Source organism: Dama dama, chromosome X (assembly GCF_033118175.1).
Source record: "Dama dama isolate Ldn47 chromosome X, ASM3311817v1, whole genome shotgun sequence".
NCBI lineage: Eukaryota > Metazoa > Chordata > Mammalia > Artiodactyla > Cervidae > Dama > Dama dama.
The window spans coordinates 122,135,385-122,156,808 of record NC_083714.1 but is presented as its reverse complement, the minus strand read 5'-3'; the positions used below and the strand labels follow the sequence as shown (position 1 = coordinate 122,156,808).

At 38.9% G+C, this 21,424-nt stretch overlaps 1 protein-coding gene across 4 annotated transcripts in view; it reads right to left on the bottom strand.

The window, feature by feature from the left end:
- The window catches only part of DMD (dystrophin), a 2,165,569-nt gene that overhangs the window by 58,343 nt on the left and 2,085,802 nt on the right, over positions 1–21,424 (bottom strand). For 3 of the 4 annotated variants that reach the window (XM_061137756.1, XM_061137757.1, XM_061137760.1), the window contains 7 exons: positions 16,500–16,666; positions 13,262–13,373; positions 11,401–11,537; positions 10,656–10,694; positions 6,229–6,294; positions 5,065–5,130; positions 2,477–2,635 (listed from right to left, as the gene is read on the bottom strand). In XM_061137756.1, the coding sequence (XP_060993739.1) occupies positions 2,477–2,635; positions 5,065–5,130; positions 6,229–6,294; positions 10,656–10,694; positions 11,401–11,537; positions 13,262–13,373; positions 16,500–16,666 (746 nt within the window). The remainder of the gene's footprint in view (positions 1–2,476; positions 2,636–5,064; positions 5,131–6,228; positions 6,295–10,655; positions 10,695–11,400; positions 11,538–13,261; positions 13,374–16,499; positions 16,667–21,424) is intronic. The other variant, XM_061137758.1, reaches the window with a different exon arrangement.

Below are 21,424 nucleotides of genomic sequence, written 5' to 3'. Positions count from 1 at the left end.
CAGGTAGATGGACAGGTTTATTCATGTGTAGTCCTAAAAATATTCCCTCCAGTATAGGTACCTTCCATGGAATGTGCTACAATTCTGCGCAAATGATACTTATATAAGATGACTCTTCTTTATGCTAGGGCGCAAGGCAGAGTTGACTATTCTGAGTCAGAAAATCTGGATCTGGAGTTGGTTCTGCCACTGACTGTCTGAAATTTAGGTCAAGCCATTTGAACCCCTCTGAACCTGCATTTTCTTATCAATCTTCTACATAGCACTTTTAGGAAGATGAAATAACCAAAAATGCATTACAGTGCTCTGAAAATGATGAAATGCTAATTCAAATGATAGTTTTAGTACTCTTCACCAACACTCTTTGGCCTGGTTGTAATGGTATGGAGGGAAGGTGCAGCAGTAATAAAATAGAACTCTTGACCAATGAAATAGAAAGACATAGAGCACAATGGACATTTACATAGTAGAAAAATATTCTTAGCCCTGGGTAACATCGAATTCTATTTATAATACCGGTACCAGCTTTTCTTCCTAGTTGACTTTGATTCCTAAAATAATTAAAGACTTAACATAAATGAATACTAATGATAGTACAGTAGAGGGCGAGGTTTTATCTGCCATGATATTCACTGTCAGTTTTACATATAAAGCCCCAAATAATGTTACCATTAAAACCAACAGAATGCTCAGTATTACCTCGGGAATGGTACCTGTGTGATCTCTTCTCTGTATTCTTACCTCAGGCTTTTACCAAAAATTTCTGGAGAACCCAATAAATAGTCACACTGTGCTAAGCACGATAGGGGACATTAACATTGATTAAGACACAGTCCTTATTCCAAAGGCAGTCACTGTCTCCATTAGAGAGAGGTGGGGTGGGGAGGTCGGTGGCGGGTAGCGGATAAAAAAGCTAACTGAAATGAAGTTCATGGAGAAAGATCCAAGGCATTATGAGGATCTAGACAAATGACAGATTACTTCCAAATGCAGGGACCGATTAGTACAGTGATAACCACTTTACCCTGAAAGACATCTAATTTGTTGCTGCTGTTCGGTCGCTAAGTCATGTCCGACTTTTTGCGACCCCATGGACTAGACAAACGACAGATTACTTCCAAATGCAGCCCCATCTGCTAGGGGCTCGGTGGGGAAAATCATTCAGGGCAACGGCGTGGAGGATGGCAGTGAGGCTGAGAAGCAAGTTTGGGCTGAACCCTGAAAGTGCATGAGAGCAGGACGCATTCAGAAACAGTAGTTACAATAGCACAACCAGAATCTGGGCACACAGGATGACGACGGTCAAAAACCAGGTCAAGAGAAAACTGTGGAAGGCTGAAAATGTCCAGCTGAGAAGATAGGTTTTTTAAAAAGATGCAGAAATCCAGTCAAGGAAGAATGCCGTGATGGCTCTTGGCACTGGGAAGATGCACAACTACCAACAGTATGGAGGAGGTACTGGCGGGTGAGCGAGACCAGAGGCAAGCCGACCAGATAAAGAGCTCTGGCCACAGGTCAGAGGTACTGGGAGCTACACAGAGGCCTGGGGCAGCAGCAAGCAATGGATGAATGGTTCGCCTTTTCATCTTGAGGTGACACAGTCCCCAAGGGCACTTGGTTCTCAGACATACTGTGTTGCCAAGATGAAGAGGTCTTCATGCCTTGGGCTAAACCAAAGACATGAAAGTACTCAAGTCCCACAAATTTGAGCCACTGCTCCTTTAGAGACCTGCCTGGTGGCATCTGTCTAAAGAAGGCACACTGAGTTAGAAGTGACCACGTGCAAAAGCCTTTCTTAAGCAAGGGCCCTGTGATGTCATACACATAACATAAAAGCAAAGTCCAATGATTCGCATCATCCTGATGCCACACAACATGCCAAACCTTTACATCTTTGTCCTCTGTGGAGTCATGAAAAGAAAATTTTTTTGACTGTTATAATTTCTTGTCTTTTCCCATGAACATCTTTTTCAAGTGATGACTGACAGCTAGAATTATCTCACTAATCTGCTAGGATGGTGAGCATAAATGATTTCTGTATTGGATGATGGAAAATAAAGATGAACTAATTCATCCCCAAATATGACCAGTGAGCCTACTTTCTTAAATGCTTTAAGATAGGTAATATGGCCAAACACATGTACAAATTGTATCATCAGAAAATTAAATGACCTACTTTGTTCTTAAACTCTATTCTCAAATATGAGATCAAAGCCTCTAAAATACATGCAGCAAATCAAATACCACCACGAGCATTCATTTATTTAATACCTAATGTATGAATTCTTACTTATGCTATTGCGTTCATTTTCTTCTTTCAGATGACAAAAAAGAGACTCTGTAAATGGAGCTAAACAGATTATTGGAGAAAACAGTTAGACATAGAATGACTCTAAGTGAAGATTCCTGGCACTTTTCTATGTGTGCAAGTGTATGCGCTCTGCATCCCAATGACAAAGCTAGAAAGAAAACTCACCTGTTTTCTTCCTCAAGATCTGCTAGGATTCTCTCTAGCTCCCCTCTTTCCTCACTCTCTAAGGAAATCAAGATCTGGGCAGGACTACGAGGCTGGCTCAGGGGGGAGTCCTGGTTCAAACTTTGGCAGTAATGCTGGATTAACAAATGTTCATCATCTCTGGAAAATAAAATCAAAGGTTTTGGTTTTTTCCCCCCTTATTTTGCTTTGGGGGGCAGGGACTCGGGCGTCTACTTTAAAATTGAAACAGTTATTTGCTCTTAACAATTAATTAGACCCTTTTCCCTGCTTTTAAAGGCATTTTGATACTCTTGAGGTTGTGGTTCTACCCTCCTATTGGTGACAGTTCCAAGCGTTTCTTGCTCAGATTTTCCATCGAATCTGGGTGGTCAATTTACATGAGTAAGTCAATGGCTTGAATTTCTTAACCCCACTGAAGCAGGATGGTAACAATAATGAAACTATACATTAAAAGACTATTTCATTCAATTATTGTTTAGCTAGAAAAACAAAAATCAGCAGGAAAAAAAAGAGCCATCAACGCAACTAATTAAAAGAGGACTGAACAACTCATTCCCTAGAGCAGCTTAGAACAAAGAGACCAAAGGCTTGTATTTTGGGAGGCAGCTGCCATCTTTCTTTATATCCAGGGATTCTCTCATACACAGGAGAAATTATTTTCTAAATGCACTGCTCGTAACTCCTGAAAAGCCTGTGTACCTCTGAGTTACAAGAAATTCATCCTGTTCTTAATGAGAGGCTAAAACCCTTTGTTTCTGGCTAGACATCAGTAAGATGATACGTTAACATTTCCGTCTCCACACCTGTTTGATTTCCTTTTCTCATCTCTGACTCTGAGCTGAAAAAATTTCAGATACTTGAGGAAAAAAATCCTCCTAAATTACATGATCTTGGTCCATCAGGTCAGATAACTGGTTGGCAAGTTAAAATTAAAATAAGGACTAGGTGTTAAAAATAAACATGTAAGTTAAGTCAACCCATCTACCAAACCTTTCCCCTGACCTGACCCTAAGATTTCATGTTACTCCCAAGCAAGACTGAGTCAGAATGGATACTATGCCCTCAGAATAAGCTACAGCTAAATTTTGCTTAAAAATAGGCCAAACGCAGTTTGACCAGCTAATCTGTTAGCCCTCATCCCAAATTCTGAAGGTGTATTGTGAGGACTTCCCATGTTTAATTACAACAGATAGTTATAATTCAACTTCTCTTACTGTTCCCTTGGGCAGTCAATGAATGGCAGCCATTCTTACGTAGATACAACTGGAATCACTGTGAATGTACTATAGTTTCTAACATTCAAATCAGTGATCCAAAAAGCCAAATCATTCAGGTTGCTTACATTTAGTTGATTCTTTGTTTATGTATCTTTCTGTCAAAGTAGTTTATATATTAATACTATTAATACTTTCCCCCACAGCTCAGAAAGAGAATGTACCACAGTTATATTAGCAGGCAAAGGCTTTTTTGTTTAGTATAACTATGAATGGCTGAGTGTTGACTCTACTATCACCTTGATCACCTTTATGTACCAGAGATGACTTATTCTCATGTCTGCTATAACCAGTTATGTATAAATGCTCCTTGGGTACTATTTCCTTCAGTCTCATCCTTATACAGGCTGTTTCTCATTTGACTGTGACTGTGGGTTGCCACACCAAGTACATGTGATAAATTTACCATTTTCCCTTTGCCTAGATTCTCTAAGACAAAATGGTGAGACATCCGTAACCTAGGAAACTAACACCATCATTGTACCTTGACTAGATTTCATATCTGTAAGTTGTCTATTCAGTTATCAGTTTGTCCTCCATACAAGCTTCTTAATCTGCTCCCTCCACCTCAGGCTCTCAGTTCATGGCAGGATTCCTCAATGCTCCTTATGGTCAATACTATCCTTACTCTGTAATGAAGCCTCCGTTCCCCTGCCATCGCTGTGTTCTCTGCCACTCTGAGCACCACTCTCTCGCTGCCTTTAAATTGGACAGGCCTGGAGTATCATCCCACTACAAAACCGTGACCTCAACTTGTACTTCCTCTTCTTAAACCCTTCACAAGACTGCCTCAGTTTGTTTAGCTCATGGAGATGCTCAATCGCAAAAAAAAAAAAAAAAAAAAAAAAAAGCTAGCTAGGTTCTCTACAGAAAAATGCCCATCTAGCTACCCCATGGGAATACCAGTGTAGCTATTCCAAGATGATAGTTCTACTGCCCATGGATGGAGCCATCACTTGAAAAATTAACATCCAGTCCCTTTAAAAGTCCCACAGGTTTGGGCAAAGAGTAAACATTTCACACAGTTTTGGTGTTTGAGACCCTGCAATTTGTGGTAGTACAGCACTGAATGAGGGGAAGGCAAAATGTCTGGGAACATTTGTGCCACAGTTTCGAGGAGCTCATTCTGTGTTGGGTTGTCAAGAGTTAAAGAAAAAAAAGCCAATGAGCGTCTCCCAGAAAGATCCAATGAATATAAATGCTAATTCCTATCTTCTGTGCTACCCTATGTCTAAATCCCTCTAAGCAATTTCATGGTCAGGAACATTTTGTAAAAAGAGACAGGATACTTACATGCTCTCATTAGGAGAGATGCTATCATTTAGATAAGATCCACTGCTGTTTTCCATTTCTGCTAGCCTGATAAAAAACGTAAAAGCTCATTAAAACTTCTGTGACTTCTTAGACTCTATTCAAGACCTAATCGAACATTCCTGAAAACTAAAGGATAAACCATGTCAAGAGGAGAAAGGAATCCTTCATATTTAAAGGATGTGTGTGTTGGCCTAGCTGTTTGAGGTGAGTGGTGGACCCCAGCTAGTTAAGCTGCTTTACATTTATGCTATAAATTACAAGAGAAGTTGCATTCTTTTTTTCTCCACAGGTTGATCTTCCTTTCGCTGAGAAGAGGCCCCTGTTTTCATGGGACAAGCTTCCTTAACAACAAACACACTCCATACCTTCCACTACCCCATGTGTTTTTTAAGACAATTAAAGCTTTCCACTGATGACAGAATGATACATAGCTAGTTAATACATCCCATGGTTGATAAACACGTTCAGCAGTTAAAATATTGATAAAAGATAATTCAGAGTCAGCTCTCTACACATTCTACCACCAATTTTTTACCTTTAAAAACCTCCTTCACCTCAAACAATAATAATCTTTTTACAACTTGAAAGTTAACCAAACTCTTAACAGATGTACTTAACAGGCATATTTTACAATTAGCAATTTAGTTCTTAGATATAAAAGTTACCTCAAACACAAAGAATGTGAGACAGAAAGGTCCAAGGATTAGGAAAAGTAATGATTCTCTTCTTTACACCACATTTTGTCAAATACACACAGAAATCTAAGCCAACGCTTTCTTTCATATTCTGCATATAACACAGTATCATTTCTTCATATACTTAATGTCTGGTCTAGCAGTTTTCTAAGAAGGGTAGATGATTTCTAAGTCAACTGATTAAACGTGCTCAGTATATAGAACATAACAAGGCTCTCAAAATGTTTAAAGGCCGGGGTTAGGGCAGATTGTTCTGGACTGAAGCGCTCATTGGTGTTCAAAAACAACATGCAGTTGGAACGGCATGCACGTTAGAGGGCAAGGTGATTAGTAGAAATCAGACAAGATTGGGGAAAAAAGAAAAGATTTGTTTAAAATCATTATAGGTTAGCTTTCCTTGGTTAGTTACTTCAATCAATATTTGCCTGGCATTCAACTAGTCTCATACCTGCTAGCATAATGTTCAATGCGTGAATGAGTATCATCGTGTGAAAGCTGAGGGGACGAGGCAGGCCTATAAGGCAGAAAATGTGATTAGTCACAGATACCACCCATTGATGGAGAAAAACCCACCCCACAGTTCTGTTACATACATGGCCTAGAATGCTTTCAGCCTAAAACTACGAATCAGGTACACATCTGCTTGTCTCTATATCTTAGCGAGATCATCAAGTATTGACAATCTAGGTTTGACAGATGATTGGTCATCCTTCTGCTTTTCTCAAAAGCCACAAGGAGGGATCGCAAACTTCTCTGGCAAGTTTTAATGATAGAAAAGGTCAAGGAGACAGTCTCTACCTGACATTCAGTCTTCCTATCTTGTCATGTCTCATCGTTTACAGTTCTGAAATTGTGTTAGCAGTATACGATTTAAAACTTCACACAGTTTACACCTGTGCCATTTTTAGCTGCCTTCTTATTGAAAGAAAACTGTACATTTGCCTAGTACATTTGCAGTCAATGATTTTAGCTCTGGAGAGGCCACTGCAGTCTGTGACCAAGACTCCATGTATCAAGAAGTCTTGGTCTGTGCAATTTTGTAAAGAAGGAATATATCTACCACATTAGCAGCGGGACTGTACTGCTACTTGGTAGAGTAAAACTGAAGGGCCCCAAATTATAACGTGATGCTTTAAAAAAAGAACCACTAACTTCAATAGAATGCCACAGTACCTGACATATTTCTTATTAGGGATACTGTGTGCTAATGTACAGAGTGAAAAATGAGAGGAGGATTAGCATTCACAGTCTATTTACTTTGTGGGTAAAAAAAAACCCTATGTTTTCAGCTTCACAGATGAACAGTTTGATAGGGTTGACATGTTTTCACCTTTTCATACCTGATTTATTAATTGTCCTTGAAGTTTTTATAGTATCTTTTAGATTAACCTTAGGAAAAAAATCCATCTGTTCTGAAAACCAGTTTGGGCTTGTGCTTTTTTTGTTTTAACTGGAATCGGACAAAAAGGTCTCTTCCATTTCTCTCCTGACACAGAATGCCCTTAGGTAAAGGCATGAGTCCAAAAGTTGACAGTGATCTATTCAGTAAGGACTAGTTTAGTCCAGTGTCTAAGCAGCAATCAAGAACTTGTTCAGAACACTAAGAAGAATATGTTTTTTCTTACAGTTAAAAAAAAAAAGAAAGAAAAATGTGTAGTTACCTATGTTTACATAGGAAATATAGTAGAAATCTGTGTTTCTTAAAGAAGACACATAATTATAAAATAGTTATAACAAACTACATAACCAGGGAACTGAAATCTTGCCTGAGAGAGAAATGTCTTATTTATGAAACCAATGTTGTCGACGTCAATTGTCACCACACTCAAACTTGGAATCAACTACAGAGATGCTAAAACTGTCATAAGGGAACAAAAGGATGGCAACCCAGTTTACCAGGCAGATCCAAAGATTTTCAGGTAAATCTTCACTCTAGTTTTGGAGATAATCTGCTTATTTGTTAGAACCCTGGAACAGTCCATTATTATAAAAATGCCAAGGTTTGCTTGAAAATATTCACTGCAGGTCAAGATAACTGAGTATTTGGATTAATTGGTTTATAAGCCCTATCTTCTGGAAGAGACCAGTCTTTTGATTATATACTTCTTAGAAGCTAAAAGCCCATCATCAAGGAAAACATGTTAGTGTTTCTCCCTTGTAACAGTTGCTACATTGGTAGTGTAGAGAAGAAAAAATCATGAGATCCTGGAGCATAACTGCACTAAGAAAGCTCAGCATATAAATGCAAAACACTTTAATAAAATCTTAAACAGGATATCTTATGCAAAGCTTTAATTCTTAGCCTTGAGGATATTTCCATGTTATTTTTCTTATTAACGTATGTAGCACCTAACACAGCATGCTTAAGCACAAGAACTCATAAAAACCAAGAAATCTAAAAATATATATATATATGTGTGTGTGTGTATATACACACACACACACACACTAAAGGAGGTACTTATGAAACCAGAAAACGAGCCAAAATGGAATACTGGTCAGAGAAGAATCATCTAAAATCCAAGAATTAGTAAAAGTATAAAACCACTTAGTCCAGAAACAAAGCTAAATGCAAAGCCTTCTAAGCACTTTTCCAAGGGAAGGTAAGAATACTGTTATCCCTTCTCACTTCCTAAATATAAAGTGATAGATCCCCCAAAGGATTATTCCTGTTATTGTTAACGGCCAATTCCATTCCCTCCACCACCATTTTCTCATTATCTGTGACAACTCCACTAATAAGTTTTCAAGGCAGAAGAGCTAAAAGAATATTGTTTGACTGTCTCACTTGTGGACAAACAATATAAAAGGTTTATGCCAGGTTTACTTTCAACTAAGGTGACAAATCCAGGTAAACAAGGGGTTTTTTTCCTAAGGAAAAAAAGATTTGTATCTCAGTAAATTTTCAAATTCTATGATCCATCCTGAATGGACTAAATGCTGTCATTGTCATAGGATTTGTTAATATCGAATAGAATTCTTGCAAGATAAAGCACTCTAGGAGCTGACTAGAATAGCTTTACAATTTATTTTCTAAATTATTTACCACCCCATGAATAAAGACTTTAATAAAATTACACATATTACAGGGACTTTAGCCTGCTGGGTTTGTTTTCTTCCTCAAAATTAGAATTTCCCACTATTTCTGAATAATCCAGCATACTTTTTATGGGAAGGCAAAGTAGGGGCAGGTTTCAGTTGCTAGAGAATATATTTTTAAAAAGAATGTTTTCAGAAAGACAAACACCCTCTACTTAAAATAAGCTACATTAAACTGACTCCCTGAATGCTTCTCATTAGCTTATGGATAGAATAAACTTCCTCTATAGTTAGTTATTCTTTATTATGCTGTGCTACCTCTGTCTATGTGTTTTAAAAAGTTAACCTTTGGCATATTTGTATTTTGGATTTTTAAGTTGGTTAGAACTTATTCCAACACAGAGAAAATCGATTTGCTTATCAGGATCCAATCCAGCTGAGAATTTCAGTATATTATTTTTTAAAAGTTCTTTATTTATGAAAGGTGTTACCTTCTGTAAACATATAGACTACCTGGGACAGGGAAAATAATTACCAATAGCAAGGAACATATCTGAATCTAAATAACTCCCCAAGTTGTTTAAGCATAATTAGTAAAGAAATCAAGTATAGTAACCATATCTCAAAATTAAGGGGCACAATAATGTGGCTTTAAAGAAGAAAGGAAAGCCTCACACTTCCTTTAGGCCAATAAAGACTTCAAATGAACTTCAATTAATAGTTTGCACTTATCACGACAGGATTTTTCAAAAAGGACCTACTTTATTTTTTTTAAAAAAGGACCTACTTTAAATTTAATTACATGGTGGAATAAAAAAGACCCAATAAAGATAAACTGAATTCTTATATAAGTCCACTCTCCAAATTAGTCATTTCCCTCTTATATATAATAGAACTGTCTGACTTTAAATAAACATTTTAATAACATACATTGTGAAATACCAAAATTTTGTTATAAACCCCCCCACACACTGTAACTTTAAAACAATGCACTTTGCTGATATATAAATCACAGACTCTATAGAGTTTTCTAATGACATTCTAAACTCTGAGATAAGTCAATCAATTATTTATTAATATCAAGTATTAGTATTATTAATAAGACACACCAATAGTAATAACAAAGACTACAGTACACTTTCCTTCCAGTGTAAATGTATGTTTATGAGCTGGGTATTTAGCTTGGAGAAGACAGCAAAGTGAGTGTAGGTCAAAACTGAGAAATTCACATATATATATATATATATATATATACATAGACACACACACACACACATATATATATATATATATAAAGATTAGTCAAATAGCATGGCATTACCTGATAAAAAGGCCACATGCCTCACTGAAATTATTCAACCATACTCAACATTATACCATGAAACAATGCTGGCTTTTAATGGTCCACTTATAATAGGCCCTAAAGAATAAAGCATCATCCTTTTGAAGGTCCTAAAGCACTTAATCTCTAGAAATATGACTAAAGAATGTTATTATGTAATCAGAAGGCTCTTCCCTGCTTACAAGGAAAGAGCATATAAACATGTCTGCCAGGAACAGAACTAACAACCCAGCAATTTCTGTGATGCCACTTTAACCTCCAGGCCAGGATTTCTGCTGGTGGGGACCAGGATTTGACCAGGTGGGGACCCTAAAACCTCACTGACTCTTCTGATCTGTGGCAGAGGGCACCCTCAAAGTCTCAGCAAGGGAAAAATTTTGAAAGGAAGGAAGGGAAATTAAAATGTCCTTAAAACAAACAGAACAAAAATTTTTTTAAAACTCAAGCAAGCGAATGTGTTTGTGATAGCAGCACCCTTCAGCGCAAGTACTCACGCAGAGTCTACCGGCCAGAAGTTGATCAGAGTAACAGGACTGCAAAACAAAAAATGAGGTGGTGAAGAGAGACACAGGCAAACTCAGCCACACACACACAAAAACAAAAATTACTGAAAGGTCAAAATAAATGAAACCCAATTAAGTATGAACCATGAAAAGCAACGGCCAGACAAAGGTGAAAGGTGAATTAAGAGAAAACCAGTGGTGCGACTGCCATCAGAGTCATGGAAAACAGAAGAGAAGGTTCAAAAGAGGTGAAGACAAGATCATCATTTGGATCTAGAGAATCATAACTACTTACTGTGAAGACATTTCCTGTGACCATTATTTTCTTTCAAGTAGGAAAAAGTGACTAGCTACGACCACATAATCAGATACAAAAAGACACACGCCTACTGATTTGTGAGGGGGGAGAATCAAAATGAAATCTTGGAGTCACTCATTTGTAAACAGTCCCGTATTTCTTACAAGCCTTTGTAAGGGAATTAGGAGCCAGAATATGGTGGTTTTTTTTTCCCCTGTGAGATACAGTTTAACTTTTCGAAAGGGTCACTGTTCACGGGACAATTGACATGGAAACTAGTGACTGAATGTCAGCTCACTTTTCTCTTTACAGCTACAGTAAATCTAAAGAAAGAAATAGGAGAGACTGTTTGCATTTGGGAGTGAAGGAAGGTATTCAGGTGAGAGGAGCTCAAATATACGTCAACTAAGAGGCTGCCGTGCTCTGGCCACTACTCACGTTTCCATGTTGTCCCCCTCTAAGACCGTCTGCACTGGCAGGTAGCCCATTCGGGGATGCTTCGCAAAATACCTTTTGGTGCGAAATTTGTTTTTTAGTACCTTGGCAAAGTCTCGAACATCTTCTCCCGATGTAGTCTGAAACAGAAATCATGAGGAGATCAGACTTAAGGTGAGGTTTTGAACGGAAAGCACCACTTCAGTGCTCTGCCTTGAGGTACTTGTCTTATAATTAAGAGCAGAAGGAGGTGAGAGCAAAGGCTGAAATCACACAAAACGGGCTTTGACACCAGACCTGCCCTTTACTAATGAGGTTAACGGGGGTGAGTTATTTACCTACCCAAGGCTCCAATCATCTACAAAACTGAAGCAAGAATGCCTCAATAAGTTCTGATGATGAATCAATGAAGTGTCAACTACTAGGCTGCTCGATAAATGGTAATTAATAGACGTCGGAAGGTCAGAGTGTTGACCTTCAGTTTTGCCACACCTTACGGTACTTGTAAAATGGTATCTGTCCATGTTGCTGTCAGATTTTACCTACTAAGTACCATTCGATTCACAGCATGGTACATTCTCCATCATTGAATACCTTTGCCAAAGGAATCAAAGTGAGGAAGACAATGAAATAACTGGGAGGATCGCTCTGAAGATGCAAGAGAGAAAAGCTCTAAAGCAGAAATTCTCAAACTCTGATGTGTTGGAAACCACCTGCAGACCTTGCTAAAATGCCGCTTTTGATTTAGAAAGTCCAGGGTGAGGTTTGAGGTTCTGCATTGCTAATAAGCTCCCAGGTGATGCCAAAGCTGCCAGCCCACAGATGGCACTTTGAATAGCTAGCAGCCAGTGTTGAAGGAATACGAGATATACACCCAGGTCTGTGTCCATCAAGTCCATGCCCTTTCCATTTCACTAGTGATTTTTCTTTTCTTTCTTAATTAAGTTAATATTTATTGGACTAGAGTTGCTTTACAATGCTGTGTTAGCTTCTACTGTACAGCGATGTGAATCAGCTATACGTACACACGTATCACCCCTTTTAGGGATTTTCTTTCCATTTAGCTCACCAGAGCATTGAGTAGAGTTCCCTGCACTATACATTAGGTTTTCATTAGTTATCTATTTCATACATCATGTCAATAATGTATATATGTCAATCCCAATCTCCCAATTCATACCACCACCACCTTCCCCCTTGGTATCCATATGTGTGTCACCAGCAATTTGTCAAAGTTCTATTGGCCACTTAACATTTCCCCAAGACAATAACTTAATTATAGAAATATGATTATATAGAAATATAAGAAATAACTTAATTATAGAAACTTGGGCAAACTTTTTAACCTCAGAATGTCAAGAGTCCTCAACTGTAAAAAGGGGATAAAAATAATACCTGTCTCATACAGAGTAGTTTCAAGGGTAAATGCCTAGCATTTAATGGTGTTAGTATATTGAACAGACAAAAGATGAGCAAGAGTCATTTAAATGGTGGATTACAAATTTCAGGGAACCTACATTACTCCTCCTCCATACTCAATGTGCTGCATAGGCCTAACACCTCTACACACAACAGCTAGGGATGCAGAAACTAAATGTGAATATGTCTTCTCTACAACCCACAGAAACAAAAAAGAAAACTATTGCTTCACCCAACAGTGTGTGTGGAGTGTCTATGACATTCTGTGTGTGCCAGGCATCGCACCAGGGATAAGGTCAATTCCAGAGTCTGCAGTTTGGAGCTACTTGAGTTGGGCAACATCTGGGGAACTGAGCAATCATAGCATCACAGATCATCTGAAACACTAGAAAACTGAAACTTCTCCCAGGTGAGCTGACTCAAGCTCAGGGACACATTTACTTACCGGAGTGCAATATTCCACCATGGGATAGTGCATTTTATGGCCTTTTGCAACACGGCCAGAGAAAAAGCAGCTTTGGCAGATGTCATAATTAAAGTGCTTTAGACTCCTGTACCTGGTAAAGCACAAAAACAAACATGTATGTATCTCTTCAGATCAAATTCCCAAAGAATACCCTTTAAGAAACCGCCTTCCAAACTGTTTTAATTCTAGAAACAGAATGCCATGTTTATTAATCCCTCAAGGTAAGTGATTAAATTCCTACCTCCAGATTTTTCTGGTGCTTTACCTGCAGTATCAAAACATTTTGGCAGAAACATCCTGTAAACATTTGGAGGGAGGGGAGAAAAACTCAGCTCTTGCTTAAACTCCACTGGGAACTCTTTCAGATTAAGTAGGAAGACACTGGCAAACTTCTAGGTTTTTGGAGACCAAATACTGGAATTGAAAAGAATGCTCAGAAAGGAGAGATGCTGGGCATACACACCGAGGAAACCAGATCTGAAAGAGACACATGCACCCCAATGTTCATCACAGCACTGTTTATAATAGCCAGGACATGGAAGCAACCTAGATGCCCATCAGCAGATGAATGGATAAGGAAGCTGTGGTACATATACACCATGGAATATTATTCAGCCATTAAAAAGAATTCATTTGAATCAGTTCTAATGAGATGGATGAAACTGGAGCCCATTATACAGAGTGAAGTAAGCCAGAAAGATAAAGAACATTACAGCATACTAACGCATATATATGGAATTTAGAAAGATGGTAACAATAACCCTATATGCAAAACAGAAAAAGAGACACAGATGTACAGAACAGACTTTGGGTCTCTGTGGGAGAAGGTGAGGGTGGGATGTTCTGAGAGAATAGCATTGAAACAACTATACTATCAAGGGTGAAACAGATCACCAGCCCAGGTTGGATGCATGAGACAAGTGCTCAGGGCTGGTGCACTGGGAAGACCCAGAGGGATGGGATGGGGAGGGAGGTGGGAGGGGGGATCGGGATGGGGAACACATGTAAATCCATGGCTGATTCATGTCAATGTATGGCAAAAACCACTACAATATTGTAAAGTAATTAGCCTCCAACTAATAAAAATAAATGGAAAAAAAAGAAAAAAATTATCCTTAGGTATCTGACATACTGTATGTAATGTATATGAATATGTTGAGAAAGGAATGTTTCCAGCCATATCAATAAACCAGATATTTTTTATATCATTAAAAAAAAGAAAGGACAGATGGATGCATCTCAGGCCCATCCCCCACCCATCAAAAGGGCACCAACATTTCCTGAGGGACTTATTTTTTAAAAAATTATATAGATAAAGCAACTTCATAAGACAAAAGAAAATTCAGCAAGAAGTCTCAATTAAAACAAATCTTACTTTAATTACATTTTCTGATTGACAGACATGATTCATTTTCAGAGTTACTTAGAGAACCTCTTTTATCTGTCTGTCTTCAGAAATCCCTCACCACCTTACCCCCGCATGAAAATGGAAACCCCAAGGAAAGACACAATTTGTGTGAGATGAAAGGATTCATAATCTGGAAGTACTACACGCTACACTTCCCCCCATTCTCAGAATACTGTATTCTTGGTTTCATACTCTCCCTGCCTTGTGCTTTTTCAGATAAGACTCTGAGCCAATTCAAATAAACATATTCCTCATGTCACACATGGGAATGTGGGGGAAACGCTACTGTTTTTAGATCCTAGTCATCTTCTGAGAATGGGGAATAGGAGGAAAGAGAAGTGCTGATTCCTAAAATAATTTACTTTCGTAAGGGCAAAAGAACTGAATGTCAAAATGCTCTCTTAGACCCTCCAAAGCATTCTCCTTTTGCATTTTATAAAATACACCCTCTGCTTCGTCTACAGATCTTACCAGTGAAGGAAGCTAAGAAAAGAAAGGTAAGAAATGCAATGCAGTCCCCTGGAGCTCCCCCTCCCTGCTGCCCCAAGGCATCACTCTTACCCGCAGAAATCAGGAAGGAAAGAAGGTGTCCTTTGCTAGCACTGCCTACTCAATGATGTCTATCTAGGCTTTAGAAACCTCTGAAGGTCTCTGTAAAACCTCTTTGTACACAGCATGAAGTATGGAAGGAGCACAGTGAATAAAAGGCACACAAATGGTACAATGTAATTATTAGAAACGAAGTAATGAGACAAGTCTCAGCATAACCAGTGATGAGTATTTACTTAGGTGGTAAGTGGATCCTGAACAGGCAGAGGATGCTACAGCTAGTTTACAACTTGACAGCTTATTCATCACTATGGCAACCTCGATGTTGATCCAGATGTTTAAATACACCACCATTTTGGAATTTGGGTTTGGGATTATTGTTCATGAAGATTCTTTCATTTAAAAATACCCTGTCTCCCCAGACAGGTCAACAAGACTGAAGATTTATTTATTTACTTATTTTAAGACTGAAGATTTAAAAGCCAAGTGTTTTCTGGGACATTTTAAGAAAGTCAGAATAATAATAACCTACAATGTTTCCTACTTCTTGCACTTTTAAATTTATAAGGAACATTTTCCTGTTTTAGTGGCTTTGTGAATCTTTCATTTACTTGCACACTTTATATTCCCTCAGAAGTTCATTAGGAGACTATGAAAAGAGCGTAATTGGATTCACAGATCAAGAAGTATGTTCTAGGCTGCTCTAAACAATTCTGGTTACTTTAGGGCAAGAAAAGTGGTGTAGAGTGATTAAGAGACTGAGCTACTATGACAAGTCTCCCAAAATAGAATCATTCCTTAGTTTTATAACTGATTCTGGGAGAGTTTCTATAAACAGAAGAGAGCATGGGAAAAAAAAAAAAAAAAGAGATGATCAAAAAGTCTTGGTTCCAGGAAAGAAGAGGTACAGTTAATCTGTGTATACTTGATAGACGACGAAAATCTTGGTGGAGACAGGGAGTCCGTCCTGATCGATGAAGAACATGGCTCCGCAGAGCTAAAGAGGGAAAGCAGAGAGGGCCACCTGTCTCATGAAGCAGGTCCAACAATATAACCCAGTGCTCAGGGGGATGACAGGAGGAATCCAGGCTCCAGCCTGGTCACCTCCTCTCCCACCATGGAGAGGAACAGACTAACAGCAACTGGCACGGTGGGTAACAACGCACTAATAGCAACTGGTACGGGGGCGGGGTAACAGATCAAGTCATACAAGGGTGAGAAATGATACGACAAAAATGACATTAGGGCGCTTCTGCCTACCTGAAGCCGATGATCGGACACTCCTTGCAGATGTTACATTTGGCCTGATGCTTGGCAGTCTCTGCGGCAGCCACTCTGTGCAGGACGGGCAGCCACACCATGGACTGGGGTTCTAGTCTCATCCAATCGAGGAAGAGTGCCGCTTCGATCTCAGGCTTATTATTAGCCTGCAGAGACAGGAGGCCGGAGAGTGCAAGGAGAGAAGATAAGAAAGTAAAGGAGGCGTACGTCATTTCTGGTGATGCATCAAATAAAGAGCCAAAGTGGTGCAGGGAGGCCCACTTTTCACAGCCTGATTCTGCAAATGTCCCCCCAACATCCACACGAGCCCTCTGCCACATGGCAGTCTGGGACACTGCCATGATTCTGTTTGGCTACTAGATGACAAGAAAGCAAAGCAAACAAATGCAAAAAGTAAAGTACAATACACACCTGGGAGAGACTATATCTCACTCCAGTTTGGGAAGAGATATATAAAACTTAGCCATAAGTAAAATGGAAGTACTTACTGACAAAATTTCAAAAGAGAGAGAGAGAGAGAAAAGAGAAACCTCAAGGAACAATTGATCCTTTTTTTCTTTTTTAATTTCCCCTCCAGTGAATCTGTTTCTCAGTGTTTCTTACATTCGTAATGAAGAGGCTTTACAATTCATCTGGTCCCGAAGCTTCATTTTACAGAAAAGAAAACTGAGATGTAGATGAGAGAAATGGCTTTTCAAAGGCCAGACAGCTCCCTGGCAGCAGGAGTGAATCTAGCATTGAAACCTCCTGCTCTAGTGCTCTCTTCATGGCGACCTGTTGTTTCTCTGTCTGACTCTAGTTTTCTGTTTTTCAGAGTCTAATAAATACTGTGCCTCCCAGTGAGTCCAATGATTTTAGGAAATTCAAATTATATTTATCCATCATTTGATTGGTATGTTACTATAGTCATGCATTTAATTACATTTTTTAACCCTACAAGACCATGTTTTACATTTTTACATTGTTAGATCCATTCATATATTAACCACTTTTGGGGGGTTTGTTTTCCATTGCTTCCTTCATCTCAGATTTCCCATCTGGGATCAGTTCTGTTGGCAGTATATCTTTTAGTATTTCCTTTAGTAAGTGTCTGTTGATGGTGAATTTCTCAGCTTTTGTTTGCCTGAAAGTCTCTTTTATCCATATTCTTGATAGTTACCCTCATTGGGTCATGATTTTTAGACTGAAAGGGGTGTTTTGTTTGTTTTGAATTTGTTTTAGCACACTGAAATATTATTTCACTTTTATTTCACTTTCTCTGCTGCTGTTGACAAGTCAGCCGTGACGCTATTGCTGCTAACTGTTGACAAGTCAGCCGTGACGCTATTGGTTCCTTGAAGGTCATCTATCTTTTTCCTGTCTCATCTTGTACTTCTAGGATTTTATCGATACTTTTTAGGATTTACTAGGCTTCAGGAATCTGTGGGTTAGAGTCTTTAGTAAGCTCTGGAAGCTTCTCAGTCATGATCTAAACAAATACTGCCTCTTCTCCAACCCTTCTCTCTGCTTACGGGAATCCATTAGATCAGTGTTAGACTTTCTCAATCTAACTGCCATTTCTCTGAGCAGGCCTTCCCTAAGAAAGTGCCTTCTCTAGAGATGGTCTTCATTTGCTTTTTCCCAGAACTAAAGGGTGCTACCTATTTTGAGATCAAATTACACTGAATATATGATGGGATATTTAGGATCATACACACAATGAGTATATGAACTGCAAACTCATGGTGCTTTTCTTGGAATGTGATGTGCTAATAAAGAATGTATTCACACTTTAGGCAGATAAGAGTAGGGTCAGTGGGCTTGTAACACTCACCACTTCGGCAGTACTCCAGGAGTAACCCCCAATTATCAACTCAGCAACATTATAATGAGCTGTTTAACCTTGAATTCCTAGCTGCAAAGTGGCATAAATTCAAGCTACTGATCAAAAGCTTCTGTTGAGTACTTCGTTCTAGATAGAGTGCTATCACAGAGGTAATGTACTCTGTGAACATTTTCTTAAAACCTAAAAAAGAATTACAGAACCTGACGATGAAAGGGACCATGGATATGAATTCCTCCTTTTGGAATGGCACTACAGAGCTGTAAGAATTTTGACAGTCACCACGTCCAAACTTATCCAATGCCAGTGTGTTCCTATAGCCGCCATATAATAACCATCCATGTGAGGAAGCCAACAGCCTCCATGGACGATCTTGAACACTTGTGTACAGGTACCCTTGTCACAAGTGCTTCATAACACTGAGCTGAAATCCATCGGCACAGCCAATGGGAGGAGAGGCTCCAGAGTCCAACCACAAGAGTTCAAATCCCAGTTTTGCCACTGATTGTGTTACTCTGGGAGAGTAACTTTATCTTTCTGTGTCTTAATTTTCCTCTGCCATGAAGTGGAACTATTTATAGGACTTACCTTGTAGGGCTGCTTTAATATTTCAGTGAAAGACACTTGAACACTGGCACATAGCGAGAGCCATGTCACTGTTTGCTATCATTATGTCATTATTACTATACATCTGACCAGAAACATCGAAGTTCTCAAGCCTTCACAAATCTCTTTCAAAATTTTACCAGAGCTGTCATGTCTGTCCATGGCCCTTCATCCCTATTTCTCTTATTTCTTCCTCATATGACACATGGTTTGCCATTGTCCTTTAGAACTCTGTTCTCCAAAAAATGATGTGCTGTGAATGGTACTGCCATCTCTCTGGACAGTATAATTGGATGACTTTCTTTTGTTCTGTACTATAGGCTCCCACAGTGCTTCCACGCCACTAAAATCTCTGGGTCAGTGTTTCCCAGTGTGTCCAGACGATCAATGACCCAGCAAGATCTTTTATGAAGAGAAGGTCAAATTAATTAAGGAAACATTGTGCATTCTATCTGTCACTTAATGCACGCTAACATACTAAAAGCTGGGTTGGTTGTCAGTAAGGAAACATTAAACCTTGTTTGACCTTAGAATTTCTCACACTAATTATTCAGTGATCCTGGGACATTTATCATTGTTCTTATGTTATAAGACTGGTGAGCACCCCCAAGGTACTAATGCATTGTTGGATATGATAAAAAATACTGTTCGGCTGTTTCCAGTGATTCCACTGTTTTGTATATATTCATTTGGGATGTATTTCCTTCCACTTCCGTCAAGGACTTTCCTGTTAGTTTTAGCCCACTGCATCAGCTCATCTGTATCTTTAAGGATCCTGACTCTTATAGCTCATGGGTTAGTCATTCTCCCCAACTCTGTAATTTTTACATTTAAATATACATTTTCTGGGGACTCCCCTGCTCGTCCAGTGACTAAGGCTCCACATTCCCAATGCAGGGGGCCCAGGTTCGGTCCCTGGTCAGGAAACTAGATTCCACATGCCACAACTGAGAGTTTCCATGCCACAACTTTAGAGATCCCACACACCACAACTAAGACCCAGCACAGCCAAATAAATAAATAATTAACAGATATTTTAAAATAAATAAATAAAATATGTGTTCTGCCTTTACCCAAAGGTCACTAGTGAAAAAATTTAACAAGCCAAGGTCAAAGGTGGGCCACACCACTACAGACTGCACCTCTGGTCAGCACAAAGCCAGAAGCCAGCCCTCTCTGGTTGGTGGACTGTGACTCCCTCTAGTTATATTATTATTTAGTCTCTAAGTGTTTCTTCATCTGGTAAGCAAAGATACAATGAGAGATTGTGTCAAAAGAACTGCAAGTTCCGGTTACAATAAGTCCTATAACAATCTCTTGCTCCACTGGTCCAGAAACTAAATTTATCAAAATAACCATCTGGAGCTAGGACAAAAACTATCACAGAAAGACAGCAAATTGAAAAAAGCATTACTAATTCATTCTGATGTAAAACATGGGGTTTATTGTTGCCTAATCTGAACCTATATATGTTTCCCTGACTTGTTTAAAGGATAGTTTCTTTAATGATAGATTCAATGACATGCTACAAAGAAAGAATTCAGGCTTATTACAGAAAGTATAATTTTAACAGAAAGCTTCTGTTCACTGTGGAAGACAGAAAAAAAAAATCTGACCATGAGTCAGCAACAAATGTAGGTGCCCAAAATAAAGAGAAAAAAAATTCACCATGTCTGTGATGTATAATGAAAGGCCTAACAAATACAGTGTGAAGCAATCACTGCATTATCCTCGGGACTAGAGAACGGTGTCTAGTTCTAGTGGCTAAAGCTAAGTCCTGACCCGGAACTTAGAGAAGGCTTGGCAGAAAGGCACAGCGATAATTAAAGAGCTTGAAAGACCTATGAGAACAGCTTAAGGGAATGGGGATTATTTAGCCATGAAACACACACACACACACACACGAGAATATGCAAGAAATAGTGGCTGAAGGGGCAATTTAATAACAGTTTTCAATTATGTGAATGGCTCTTGCATAGGGGCCTATGACCAGCTGTTCGATTTCTCCACCAAGGACAGAACAAGAAGAAACAGGCTTAAGCAGCATGAAGAATTTAGGCTGTAACTCATATGGAAGCATTTTCTGATGCTGAAAGTTGTTAAAGCATTAGTAGAAATTAACAAGGGAAGCTGGAGAATGTTCTCCTCTTTCAAAAGACCACAGATTCTCCTGTGCTTAAAGGTGGGAAATTCTCAAGGTTCTTTCTTCCTCCTAAGATGCAAGATCCATCATTTTGGCTCTTTCAAAACTGCTCGCCTGTGCTGACAGCACTGAAGACAAGGTACAGGGATTCACATTCTCATTCTGTTTGATCTTTCATTTTTACTACCAACAATTCTGTATCCTAATGGCATATTCCCTTTCCTTTTGTCTGGCGATAAAGAAAGGAAGAATTCAAAACCAGGCCAAGTGTCTATAGGAGAGCTAAAAGCACTAGAAGTAAAACCCAGCTAAAATTACATTGTGATCACTCTA